This window comes from Ceraceosorus guamensis, assembly GCF_003144195.1.
Source record: "Ceraceosorus guamensis strain MCA 4658 unplaced genomic scaffold IE81scaffold_4, whole genome shotgun sequence".
Classification (NCBI taxonomy): Eukaryota; Fungi; Basidiomycota; class Exobasidiomycetes; order Ceraceosorales; family Ceraceosoraceae; genus Ceraceosorus; species Ceraceosorus guamensis.
The window spans coordinates 498,870-511,098 of NW_020289999.1; the positions used below are offsets into that span (position 1 = coordinate 498,870).

The window sequence follows — 12,229 nt, forward strand, 5'->3', positions numbered from 1 at the left end:
ACTCAACATTTTTGATTGGATTCATGAAAATTCAAGGTTCTCAATTCGCATTCAATTGGGTGATATTGTATTGATGAATTGCGTGAGGTCATGAGAGCCGCCAGCAGCAGCATGCGGCAGGGCGGTACAAGGACCCTCGGCGCTTCGGCGTTCTGCAAGCTGCGCCCGACCTCATGCGCATACTACTTACTACCACTATACACACGCGGGGGCCTGCCTGCTGCTGGCGACGTGTGTTCCAAACAGTTAATTAAAAGTTGTCGTCGCGAAGCCGTCAGCATGGATAAAGCATGACTCTTCTATACTTCCGCGTGTTCGTGCTGCCTTCCCAGGTCGACAACCAAGCCTCAATACAAGGTGTACCGATCAGATTGACGGTCCGATCGCACCATGCAACGCTTCCAAGGCCGAGCGTGCCCAGGCCTTCTTTGCGAGTCTTGGAGGCGGCGGCAGGCCGTTGACCCTGTCAAATGCCGCTTCGAGAAGAATCGGGGGGCAGCCTCCCGACATAGCGCTCAGGATCCTTTTCACGTGATAATCACGTGACAAGTGACAGATCCGCCGATTTTGCGCGTGCTCACGATTCAAAATTCAAAATTCTTGGCTCCAGACGCGCCGCGTTTCTCTTCGAATTGACGAGTCATGCACAAGTTCCCCAAACCGAGGCATAGGGAAGGTGTTCACTTTCGCCTCATGACCACCTCCGCGAAGAGCTGACCCCGAACAATTGGGGCGTGCTCAAGACGAACATCAAATCAGCCTTGCGTCATCGCCGATCATGAGCACGACTGCCACTTCGGCAATGCAGCCCCTGCGGGTCTTGCTGCTGGGATCCGGGGGCCGCGAACATGCTATTGCGCATCATCTCCTCCGCTCTCCGATCGTCGAGCATGTCTTTGTTGCTCCTGGAAATGGAGGGACTGGCCTGGACGGTAGATGCAGCAATTTGGATGTCTATGCCGGTCCCAAAGATGGCTTCGCTGCTATCACTACCTGGGCTAAGCTGAACAATGTGAGTGTGCAAGTTGCTGGTGCTGGTGCTGCGAAGCGCTAGCTGGGCACCACTAATGTAGACTCCCCAACTCGCAGATCAATCTGTGCATTCCAGGTCCAGAGCAGCCCTTGGTAGATGGTGTGGAGGGTGCTTTCCGAGCGAGTGAGTCTTTTGCTTGAGCAGCACCACCTACATGTTCATACGAAATCTCATAGTTGAGCCCACCTTCATACAGTTGGCGTGCCCGTCTTTGGGCCCTCTCCAGTGGCCGCGCAAATGGAGGGTTCAAAGACATTTGCAAAGGCTTTCATGGCCAAGCACAATATTCCCACAGCAGCCTTCGCAGTGTTCAACGAAGCCTCGATCGTCGATGCTCGCAACTTTGTCGCCTCGTGCGGTGGTCCGACCAAGGTGGTGCTGAAAGCTAGCGGTCTGGCTGCAGGCAAAGGCGTGCTCCTTCCCGAAAATGAAGCCGAATTTGAACAAGGACTTCAGGATATACTCGTGAACAAGGTCTTTGGCGCTGCAGGCGCGGAGCTCGTCATCGAGGCAAGGCTGTCCGGCCCCGAACTCTCTATCCTCACATTCGCAGATGGATACAGCACGTACAGCTTGCCCTGCTGTCAAGATCACAAACGTATCGGCGAAGGCGATATTGGGCCCAACACCGGCGGAATGGGTGCCTACACTCCTGCCCCGGAGGGTCTTGTTCCTGGGATGACAGAGAGAATAGAACAGGAGGTTATTGCGCCGACTATCGCAGGAATGCGAAAGGATGGTACGTGACCCAGCTCTAAATGATTGCAAGGCGAATTACTGATACTCTTGTGCGTTGCTTCAAAGGCTTTCCTTTCGTTGGGCTGCTCTTCACAGGCATCATGCTGGACGAAAAGGGCCCTCAAGTGCTCGAGTACAACGTGCGCTTTGGCGATCCTGAAACAGAGGCTGCTCTGGAATTGATCGACACCAGCGCAGGCGGCGCTGGGCTCGCGGAGCTGGTTTTGGCATGCGCAGAGAGGCGCCTGGACTCCGTCGTGCCCAGAACAAAGCAAGCCGCAGCTGTCAGTGTCGTGTTGGCATCGGGCGGCTATCCGGGGAAGTACCCTGTCGGCGTGCCCATCACGATAGGTACATTGCCGGCAGGCGTCACCGTCTATCACGCTGGTACGAAGATTGATCAAAATGGCCAGCTGGTCACAGCCGGTGGTCGCGTTCTGGTCGTTAGCGCCTCGGGGCCTGACCTCGAGGCCGCAGTTGCATTGGCGTACAAGGGCACTGAAAGCATCAAGTTCGAAGGCATGGTTCTGCGGAGAGACATTGCTCACAGAGCTCTGAATAGTGCTGTCGCGAAAGCTGGGGGACTTACCTATGCAGGCGCCGGGGTTGATGTGGATGCCGGGAATGCTCTCGTAGAAGCCATCAAGCCAGCTGCAAAGAGCACCAAAAGAGTCGGATGCGACGCTAGTCTGGGCGGCTTTGGCGGTGTCTTTGACTTGAAGGCATGCGGCTTCCGGGATCCTGTGCTTGTGTCAGGAACTGATGGCGTTGGAACCAAGCTCCGCGTAGCGCTTGACGCGGGCAAGCACGATACGGTCGGTGAGTGGGGACAACAGAGGCAGGACTTGCCTGCGCCGCCTCCACACTGATGAGTGACTTGCTGCCGGCTCCAGGCATCGACCTCGTTGCGATGTCGGTGAACGATCTCTTGGTGCAAGGAGCCGCTCCTCTGTACTTTCTGGACTACTTTGCCTGCTCCAAGCTCGCAGTGCCGATCGCTGCAGCAGTTATCACGGGTGTCGCAACTGGCTGCAGACAGGCACGCTGCGGACTGATCGGAGGCGAAACGGCTGAGATGCCTGGCATGTATGCTGCAGACGACTACGACTTAGCTGGGTTCGCTGTAGGCGCTGTAGAGCGACAGCAGCTGCTTCCCCGGGTGAGCGAAGTCAAGATAGGAGACGTCTTGCTCGGCCTGCCATCGTCCGGCCTACACTCCAACGGCTTCTCTTTAGTCAGGAAAATTCTCGCGCGGGCTGGTGGTCTCACTGCTCTACATGCACCTGCTCCTTTCGCCTCCGCATCCAGGCACAAGACTTTGGCGGACGCGCTGTTGGAGCCTACCAGAATCTACGTCGAGTCCTTGTCACCTTTGCTTGGCCTTTCTGACGGCAAGACAGGTTCTGCTCAACCTCAGGCGCATGCGGCCTGGAAGGGGCTACGAGCGCTTTCTCACATCACAGGTGGAGGCTTTACGGACAACATTCCTCGGATCTTGCCTGAGCATCTCGGCGCCACTATCGATGTCAGCACGTGGTCGCAGCCCCCTCTTTTCGCCTGGTTGCAGAAGATTGGAGAGGTGCGAGCAGCAGAAATGTGTCGCACCTTTAACAATGGTGTCGGAATGGTGCTCGTGGTCGAAGCGAGCGCAGTGAAAGAGACCATTGAGGCATTGAAGCTGGGCGGGGAAGAACACGTCATCCAGATGGGGTCCATTGAGGAAGGAGCTGGCATTAGATATCGCGGGTTCGAGAGTTGGGCGCTTTCTTAGATATCAATCGTCGCAATCGATTGATAAGCTCTCATCGTACTGAGCATTGTGAAGGATCGATGTACAGGTGCTTCGCAATGAGCATTGTAAGGACTTGATCAATGGGAGCCGTCACAAAAGCAGGTTGTGGCTAGTGCAGCCTCTTTCAAGCCCAATCTCATTCCTATTACCACTAACGCCAGGCCGAACATGGATGGATTCATTGATACCAGGGCACTGGGGAGCCGACCCTCTGCAGACCGCGAGCGGGCACTTTTTGATTCGCATTGCCGGTCACGTGTTTGACTTAAAGCACGGAATGATGGGCGCTTCCAGCTGCATGCTGGGCGAATGACACACCCAACACTGCCTGCTAGCTGTGCTTTCATCGTCCATCCAATGATATCGTTTCGACTGCCCATCAGGCTCTGACTTGACTGGAAGACGCCTGCGCTGAGTCACATACCCAAGCTCCATACGCATCAAAGTACTAAGTCCTTGCCCCAGACCAATCTCCCAATCGAGCTCGAAGACATCAGACGCACAAGCGAGGACGAGCGACTTTCAGCACAATGGCTTCCTTTCTTTCGCAAGCGTCCTCGTACTTGTACGTTTGAGAGCATGCAGATGTTGGCCATGATACATTAGAGCTTACACATTTCAGTACCTATATTGCGAGCTTTGCAGCGGCCGCACGAACATCAGTGCCAACTATACAGTTGACGAGAAGATTCCGGCAGTCTACGCAGGCCTATGGAAGATACAAAGAGCTCATCGCAGTGGATCAGCACCAGCAAATGGAGCTGGTCCAAGCAGCTCTGCTGGCGGTGCCACATCGGATGGCAGGACGACTGTCAGCATTTGGACGCACACGTTCACAAGCCGGGGCGGGGAGCGGCAGGCGATCGCAGAGACGTTGAAGAAAGAGGTGAGAGGTGAAGTGATTGGCTGTCGGCTAGGTGCTTGGAGACCTGCGCTAGCCTTGTGCGTCCAAATCGCATGGCGAACGTTAACGACATCCTTCCTACGCCACCAGGCCTCCTCACTGACTCGCTTGAGGCATCCATGCGTTCTCGAGACGCAAGAGCCGTTGGAGGAAACGAGGAACGAGCTGATTTTTGCAACGGAACCGGTGCTCGCGCCTTTGTCGGAAGCACTGATGGCCAGCGAATCATCAGGAAGAGCATCGGATAATGTGCAGCTAGATGAGGTGGAGATTCAGAAGGGCTTGCTGCAGGTGGCTCGGGGGCTGGAGTTCCTGCACTCCGCGAAGATGATTCACGGCAACCTAACCCCTGATGCAATTCTGATCAACGCCAAGGTGAGAGGGCTCGGCACGTCTGTTTCACTGCTCTAGGCTGCTGACTGTCAATCGCGTCGCCTCGAACAGGGCGACTGGAAGCTTGGAGGTTTCTCCTTCTTGACCCCTGTGATGCGACCAGACGGAACGCCGAGCCCTTGCATTCTCGACTATGATCCATCTCTGCCTCCTCAACTGTCACGAGACTTCAATTTCGTTGCGCCTGAGTACGCTTTGGACGACAAGCTCGATTCAGGCAACGACATGTACTCGCTCGGGTGCGTGGTGTACGCCATTCACAACAGGGGAGATCCTCCATTTCGAAATCGGAACGCTGTTGCGAACATCAGAAGCAATGCAGATCGCTTGGGCAGCATCATTGGCAGTGCAAGCTGGGCAAAAATGGGCAAGGATGTTCTAGGTGAGATCGAGCACGCCATTCTTAGTCGAAACATCTATGCTGACATTCAAGCTACTGTTCGCAGGCCTCTTGGCATCACTTTTGACGCGGTTTCCGGGCGGCAGGCCGAGTGCAGCAGACTTTCAAAATTCCGAGTGCGTGCTAGTGTCTACCTCTTCAGCTTGCTTCAGCTTGCTCACCACAGCACAACTCTTGCGTGTGCTTGGTACAGATATTTCAAGTGAGTACTAGGCATGAGTGAATGTAGCAAGCCGCCTTGCTCAGTCAAGAGACCCTGCCCCCTAAAGCAATGTTCTGGTGCGAACTCTCAAGGTGAGGCACAGCACAAATCGGATTGATGCACGAAGCCAGCACTAGGCCTGACCAATCACACCTTATTTGTGTAGTTTATGGAGCGTGACAATTTTGCTGGAAGGTCACGCGAGGAGCGCGTTCAATTCTTGAAGGGCTTGCTCAAGATTTTAGAGCAATTCAGCCAGCGGCTTCAACGGCGCAAGGTGCTGCCGGCTGTAAGTCTCTTTGGATCCAAGCGTGCTCAGCCACTGTTCGCTGATTCCTCGTGGTGTACAGTTGCTGGAGTTGATGAACGACAGATCTCTGCTGCCTTTCATTTTGGTGAGGCCGAGAATGTACGAGGCTGTCTTCCTTGCGGTTTGGTTCTGCTTCGCTGACGGTCTACTGGCGCCTCTTGGCTCAGCCCAACGTCTTCGTCATCAGCACAAACCTGAGCTCGATCGAGTTCACAAACAACGTGCTGCCCAAGTTGAAGCCGCTTTTCTCCCTGCAAGATCCTCCTCAAAATCAGTGTGAGTGAGACCGTGTGCGCATACCGACACCTCTTTCGCTAACGCCTTGCGGCCTCAAGTGATTCTGCTTGACCAAATGGAACTCTTCGTCTCGAAGACGAGCCCACCGGTGTTCCGAGAAGGTGCGTGGGAGATCCCACATCGAGAGTCGCCGGCTGCTGACGTCACCAGGAGGTCCCCTATTTCCCCTGCTAACAGAAGTAACTCCTCTGCTGTACTCGACTCTCGAAGCGGAGCAAGTGATTGTGCAAGAGCGCGCATTGCAGGCGGTCCCGCGACTTTGCCAAGTATTGGAGTACGCACACGTGAAGGAGGTCACCTATCCAGCACTCGTCAAGCTATTCGTTGGCACTCGCACGCTGTCCTGCAAGATCCAGACTCTGATGTGCTTCCACAGCATGATAGAGATCCTCGACAAGCACACGATCACCGAGAAGCTGGTGCCGGTCCTTGCCCGAGTCAAGACCCGAGAGCCAAGTGTCATGGTGAGTGCGAATTTGAGCACGGGAGGTCTTGATTCTGTCAGTCTAAATACCTGGGCCCGTTGTCTGCAGATCGCAATACTTGCTGTCGATGAAGCAATGTCCAAGAAGCTAGACCGCGAAACGCTCGCCGTCCACATCATCCCTCAGGTCAGTGCCTTTCTAGATCGATGTCAACCAGCTGGGGCTCACAAGGTGATTGTTCCGCACGCAGCTTTGGTCTATGTCGGTCAGCGCCAAGCTCACGGCGGAGCAGTTCCAGCGATTCATGAAAACCGTGCGGGAGATGGGAGACAGGGTGGAGCGCGAACGTGAGTGTAGAATAACTTCATGCGCGGCGTAAATGCCTTGCTTAGCCCGTCACGAGTACGTCACAGACCTTGAGTATTTGAGAGAGCAGCGTCATCTCCAAGATCAGACCGAAAGCTACGCCTCTGCCAATGGAGCGCATCAAAGCGGTGGTCTCGGCGGTGGTGTGACAGGCATAGGTGGCTCGACTGGCGAGATCGACTTCGCCACTCTAGTCGGAAGCGCTGCCGGTGGCAATTCGAGCTCTGCGCTCGTTGCAAAGGATGCAGGGACCAACGCTGGCGATCCTTTCGGCTGGGACGATTTGGTGAGTCTGTAGAGTCAGTCCTCCTTTCGGCGGTCGTTCTGATTCTCGACGCCATCGAATCCACACTCTCAGGCATCTGGAACGTCAACCCCAAGCGTTTCAGGGGCCGCGACCGCGCTCACACCTTCTCATACGGGCACCGCGAGCGGTCTTGCGCGGGCAGCAACAGCACGAAACGCATCTTCCGCATATCTCTCAGGAGGAGTACTTCACCCTCAGAGCACTGGCAACAGTATTGGAGGCCTGCCTTCATCTTCGCTGAGCGGCGTGACCTCGCCACCGCTCCGTCCCAACTCATCTGCTTCTCAAGCTCGGCCATCCCTCAATCCGCCACCCCCTCCCTCCAGCTCGCGTGCTCCAAATATCATCCACGCTCGACCAGCTGCACCCACTCCTCCCCCTGGCTGGAGCGGAAGCTCACTGACTCCTTCCCTTAGTGCATCCTCTCGGCCTGCTCCTCATACGAACACATCCTTCTCGGGCACTAGCTCCAGCGGCCCTAATTACAACATCTCCCTCGAGCCCGCTTCGAGCTTTGGTAACTCAAGCTCAGGCGCGTTGTCGCTCTCCAGCTCTGGCGGTCTACCACCGTTGCTACCGCAGACGTCTAGTCTTGGCTCATTCAGTCACACCACCCTCGGCAACTCTCCCGGCAATTCTTCGAGCTCAAGAGCGGCACCTACCACCTCAGCGCCTGCTCCTACCGCGAGCGCCTCGGGCCTTCCAGGCCCACCGGGTTGGGGAGGCGCGGTTTTGCAGCCGACCCAAAGCGCCACCAGCAAAGCAGCTCAACAAGCAGTGGATTGGGGCGACTTCGACCCGCTCAAGTAGATTTAGTCATTTCTGCTCCATCACCTTTTGCTATCATCTGCTGGCCTCCTACTCTTCCGATGCGCTATTTCTTGCCAGTCACGCTGTCAAAAACGTCACTCTACATTGCTTGCACGCACTCTTTACACCCTTCACACGCGAATTCAAGTAGACATATGCTTCTGAGGTCTCGCATGGTATGGGCAAATGCGGTTCCATACGTCGACTGAGTTTCAGGCCAAACATCGTCCGGTCGTGAGGAAGCTCGGAGGACGAACAATGTGCGAGAAAGTAGAGCCACTATCATGGATCGTCTACTTCATACGTTGAGCCGCGTGAGAAGGTCAGGCCTGCTATGCCGACTGCCTACTGAGGGACGCAAGGTATGGTTTCACCTTCACTAGATGTCCGTCGTGCTGCTGTTCGCGGGCTCTGGATTTGGCGCTGGATGCGGGGTGAGAGAGACTCTGCTTTCATTGTTCTGCTCGCGCACGCGTTCGACCCGAGCCTGTGCGCGGTCGGCTTCTAGGTTCATGCGTGATGGAGATCGACAAGCAGGGCTCAAAAGACAATCCGCTCCGCAAAGTTCGGTGTAACGATTGAGGGCGACGCAAAAGTGACGGCGCGACTTTGTGGAGCGAGGTGATGTGGTCTCGGACCTAGGCAGGGGCATGCTGGCGAGGACCTCGGGCGATATAATGTAGGATGAAGCCGTTGACGGCGATGTCAGCTGGGATGGCTCTGCTGACGGTGTAGAGCTGATTTCGTGATCCTCCAAAACATCGGCTTGTTGCGAGACCACATCAGTGGTGCCGAGTGTGGCGGTTGGCTCATTCCAGTGCGCCCGGGGAGTCGCAAAGTAGCTTTGAAGGATCGAAGCTGCGCTGGGCGACGTCGGTGACCTGGTGGGAGCCGTTTGCTCGTCGGGTCCAGAGAGATATGAATCGAGTACGAGGCCGAGTGCACTGTGTGACGCCTGATCGGCGGAAGGCACTACGCTGGCCCTTCCTTCCTGATCCCGCAATGTTGCTTCATCAGAAGCGTCTAGCAGGATGTCCATTCCCTCGGGCGAATCGCGCTGCAATTCTACAGCTTCGCGCAGGTCTGATCCTTTGACGATGCAGTGGCACGGGTCTGTATGCTTGCAAGCCCAAGCCAGCATGAAGTCGACATCGAGCTTGTAACGGCCTTCCTGTTTTTCGTTCTGGGTGAGCACGTATGGTGGCAGCATCGGCTGGTAGCAGTTGGGCTGGAATTTCATGAAGCGTCTCTTGGTCTCCATCTTAGCGTCACGAGTCGGTAATGGTAGCATGATGTTCGAATGTATCAGAAAGAGGTTGTCAGGCTTCTTGAAACTTGACATGGCCGAGAGGCGATCACAGGACAAATAATGTTTGTAAGCTGGCAAGTACTTAATCAAGCACAGGCAACCGATAGCGCCAAAACACTCACTTTATCAGCGGCGAAGCGAGGGCCGGCCTACGCTGAGGAGACGCTGAGGACGCGCTCAAAGGTCCATGAGGGGGAGGTTCGTCCCTCGGGATCAAGATTGGCACGTCGGGCGTCTGAGCTATCGATGGAACCGAGCTCGGGGGAGCCGAATTGGAGTGTTGTCGCCCAGTGGAGCCACGAGAGGAGCTAGAAGTCGGCCAGCGAACTTGGAGCGGCATGATGTAGAGCGTGGGAGCAAGCGGATGGAAATGTAGCAAAGAAAGACCGCGCTCGTCAAGAGGCAGTAGTAACCGAGGAAATCGAGATGTGGAAGCGAAAGTGACGGAGGCAAGAGGTCTTGAACGCAAGTCTTTGATCCCTTGGCGTGAGAAATAGCTGGTTCCAGCCTGCCATTCATACACAGCCAGGCACATCAATGCGTCGACGACGGGCGCATTTCCCGATCAAGCACAAGTGGCTGCGCTGACCAAGCTATCCGGCCGGGCGAAACATCCAATCGAAGTTTGGCCAATAACCAGCCGCAGTAAAGCTCAAAGCGGTGAGCACTCAGCAAATGGCCACCTTCTCCAAAAGGGGTGCATCACGCCAACCTTTGTCTAGCCAACAATTGCCTAGACCTGCTATGCCGTTGCTTCCCACGCACGTTTCTCGGGCAGTCGGGCGATCATCCGTTGAGTTTCTTGAATGGTTGCCGTGCGCAAGGCCCAAGTGCCCTCGATCGAGGCGAAGGAAAGCTGTGGCTGGCGCGTTTACTCCCGATCGACGGACAGCAGTTAGTGTCGTTGAGCGTACTTGAGCCCCGCAGCGATCTTAAGACACTGCATTCGTGGGGCTCGCGACGCCGGGTGTCGTCGCTGAATACGCCGGACGATGAGCCGTTGCCCGTGCTTGCATGATGTTGTGCTGGTATTTTGGGCAGGTGCAGCATTGCATACCGATTTCTCGAAGAAGTCGACGCTGTCAACATTGGTCGCTTGACAGATCGATGAAGCACCGAGCGCATTTCGGGTTGAGCAGTCAGTAGCGAGTCGTGGGAAACATCGGGCGACTGCTGATTTCCCAACAGAGTTTGATCCGAACAGTCGTCAGGATAGCGGAGGCAGAGTCATGCGCATTGACCAGATGAAAGCGCGCGGTTTTGCCGTGCGAGATAGTGTGCCGGAGCTTGTGCAGCAGCGCCGTTCGTAGTGCCAGAACCAGCAAGCGTGTCGACGCACGATGCTGTAGGTCGAGAGCAATGGCCTGGCCGCAACCTACCCGAATGTGGATGCCGTGTGCAAGATACGTCGCAAAAAGGACCTTTCAGCGCTGTATGCGCGCTTTTCCACCCTAGTTTGGACCGTTGCTCGTGTGCCAAGAGCCAAGTCGGCGATGTGAATACGCGTGGTGCTCATGGATTGCTTCCGGTCTTGAGCGGAGGTCGAGATCCTGAAGACTTGCATTGTCCTTGTCCTAGGCCTGTCTCGTGTCTACTGTCTCGCTTGAAGGCGTCTTGCTGCGAGGTCAGCTTGCTCAAGCCCGAGAGGTTTGCTCGTGTGCGCTACAAAAGGCGGATGCTTGATCGATCAATCCACTTTCCATCCCACACTCATCGTCCAGCGCTTGACCTCAACCACAACGCATACCTTTCTCAAGCATAAACTTCCAAAATGAACGCAAAGAGTCCACTCGAACCCCGTGCGCCTTCTCCTGCCGCGACGAGCCAGCCTAAGGCCGTCGACTCTGATGCATCCGCTGCTGTGGCGTTGGCGGAGCAAGCGCCCAAGGCCGGTATAGCTCCCGCGGTTTGTCGCAACGCGTTTGAAGTCGCCACTGAGAATCAGGACAATGCCTTCGCGAGGTCAGTGCGCGCCTGGGCAGTGGCAGGACGACCAGAATGCGACGTCGCGATATTTGCAGACTTGTCACCAGGAGCCCTGCCCGTCCTTGGCCATTCTTGCGTCCTGCGCACGTCAAGTCATTTGAAGATCGTGCTGGATTGGGCTCTGGAGACTAAATCGCAGTATAGTCCTTACCCCTCGTCCCCCATCACCGCGGTTCTCTGCCCTCTACCTCCTGGCGTGATCTACGTCGTGAACCTGAACGTCGATGCAGAGCACCTAAATATCCTGGTAAAGTACTTGGTGAGTCGGCATTGCTATGAGTGGTGCTTTGTGCGAAGAGAGACTGAAAGTTTCACCTGCATCTGATCTCAAAGTACGACTACGATCATGTCGCGGCTGTCAACCGCGCGTCGAACATGGTGATGCTCTATTCAGTTGCTGATCAGGTGAGATTTGAGTAGATCGGCTGAGACCACGTTCGCGAATACTGATTAGAGTTGCTCGATGAATGCATTCAGATGGATCTCCTTCAGCTCTCGTCGAGTGCATTTGGATCTATTGAGACAGAGGCGCGGTGGATGTCGTCGCAGGCCTTCTTCCACACCTTTGCGCAGCGAGAGGTCCTCCGGCATCCTCACGTGTGCAGGGTGTACTGCGACATCTTGTGCGAGGTACGACGCTGTGCTGCACTCCGTTGAGGTATACTGATATTGACGCTACGCCACTACTTCTATCGCAGCGGTACACCGAGTTGGGCCATTCCAAGTGGTTTGCGAGCTTCGCTACGTCGTTGTGCAACTCCAACGATGACGAGGCCAGGGGCGTGTGCTGTTGGCTCATGTGGCAGCTGTCTACGCAGGGCATGCCCACTAGCTTGAGGCCACCCATCTTCCGCAATGGCCGGGCGGCACCTGACCGGAGGCCCTCGCGTGATCCCTTTACCCCATGGTCTTGGGAATCTCGGTGGTAATTTCGTTGGAGTACCGAACGAACACACT

General features: G+C 55.7%; 4 protein-coding genes across 4 annotated transcripts; 3 read left to right on the forward strand and 1 right to left on the reverse strand.

Moving 5' to 3' along the window:
* The first annotated feature begins 643 nt into the window (after positions 1-643).
* On the forward strand, positions 644-3,899 carry IE81DRAFT_320018 (putative bifunctional purine ade1). Its single transcript, XM_025512895.1, has 5 exons — positions 644-1,012; positions 1,090-1,156; positions 1,230-1,772; positions 1,838-2,590; positions 2,665-3,899. The coding sequence occupies exons 1-5, from the start codon at positions 779-781 to the stop codon at positions 3,540-3,542; spliced, it is 2,475 nt and encodes an 824-aa protein (XP_025372874.1). The 5' UTR covers positions 644-778; the 3' UTR covers positions 3,543-3,899.
* Positions 3,900-3,920: 21 nt separating this feature from the next.
* On the forward strand, positions 3,921-8,136 carry IE81DRAFT_363947 (hypothetical protein). The gene is made up of 16 exons (XM_025516821.1): positions 3,921-4,128; positions 4,209-4,449; positions 4,558-4,842; positions 4,912-5,242; positions 5,307-5,376; positions 5,454-5,462; positions 5,530-5,554; positions 5,629-5,751; positions 5,813-5,857; positions 5,940-6,048; positions 6,108-6,170; positions 6,247-6,533; positions 6,603-6,680; positions 6,745-6,841; positions 6,908-7,146; positions 7,219-8,136. Exons 1-16 carry the CDS (start codon positions 4,094-4,096, stop codon positions 7,975-7,977), a joined length of 2,796 nt encoding a protein of 931 aa, XP_025372875.1. The 5' UTR covers positions 3,921-4,093; the 3' UTR covers positions 7,978-8,136.
* IE81DRAFT_166899 (hypothetical protein) lies at positions 7,970-9,946 on the reverse strand. Its single transcript, XM_025510584.1, has 2 exons — positions 9,409-9,946; positions 7,970-9,311 (listed from the first exon to the last, which is right to left on the reverse strand). Exons 1-2 carry the CDS (start codon positions 9,819-9,821, stop codon positions 8,357-8,359), a joined length of 1,368 nt encoding a protein of 455 aa, XP_025372876.1. The 5' UTR covers positions 9,822-9,946; the 3' UTR covers positions 7,970-8,356.
* A 1,111-nt stretch (positions 9,947-11,057) lies between these two features.
* IE81DRAFT_344611 (hypothetical protein) lies at positions 11,058-12,201 on the forward strand (the record flags this gene model as incomplete). The annotated part of the gene is made up of 4 exons (XM_025515828.1): positions 11,058-11,531; positions 11,606-11,677; positions 11,750-11,902; positions 11,971-12,201. 4 exons carry the CDS (start codon positions 11,058-11,060, stop codon positions 12,199-12,201), a joined length of 930 nt encoding a protein of 309 aa, XP_025372877.1.
* Positions 12,202-12,229: the final 28 nt, after the last annotated feature.

What these genes read in the sequence shown, in the direction of transcription:
- IE81DRAFT_320018 (XM_025512895.1), top strand. Translation starts at nt 779, where the DNA reads ATGAGCACGACTGCCACTTCGGCAATGCAGCCCCTGCGGGTCTTGCTG. An exon ending in CCTGGGCTAAGCTGAACAAT is followed by an intron (nt 1,013 to 1,089) that starts GTGAGTGTGCAA and finishes CCCAACTCGCAG; the next exon opens with ATCAATCTGTGCATTCCAGG. An exon ending in GGGCAAGCACGATACGGTCG is followed by an intron (nt 2,591 to 2,664) that starts GTGAGTGGGGAC and finishes TGCCGGCTCCAG; the next exon opens with GCATCGACCTCGTTGCGATG.
- IE81DRAFT_166899 (XM_025510584.1), bottom strand. Translation starts at nt 9,821, where the DNA reads ATGTGCCTGGCTGTGTATGAATGGCAGGCTGGAACCAGCTATTTCTCA. An exon ending in CTCGCTTCGCCGCTGATAAA is followed by an intron (nt 9,312 to 9,408) that starts GTGAGTGTTTTG and finishes GGCCATGTCAAG; the next exon opens with TTTCAAGAAGCCTGACAACC.
- IE81DRAFT_363947 (XM_025516821.1), top strand. Translation starts at nt 4,094, where the DNA reads ATGGCTTCCTTTCTTTCGCAAGCGTCCTCGTACTT. An exon ending in AATGGGCAAGGATGTTCTAG is followed by an intron (nt 5,243 to 5,306) that starts GTGAGATCGAGC and finishes TACTGTTCGCAG; the next exon opens with GCCTCTTGGCATCACTTTTG. An exon ending in CTCTGCTGCCTTTCATTTTG is followed by an intron (nt 5,858 to 5,939) that starts GTGAGGCCGAGA and finishes CTCTTGGCTCAG; the next exon opens with CCCAACGTCTTCGTCATCAG.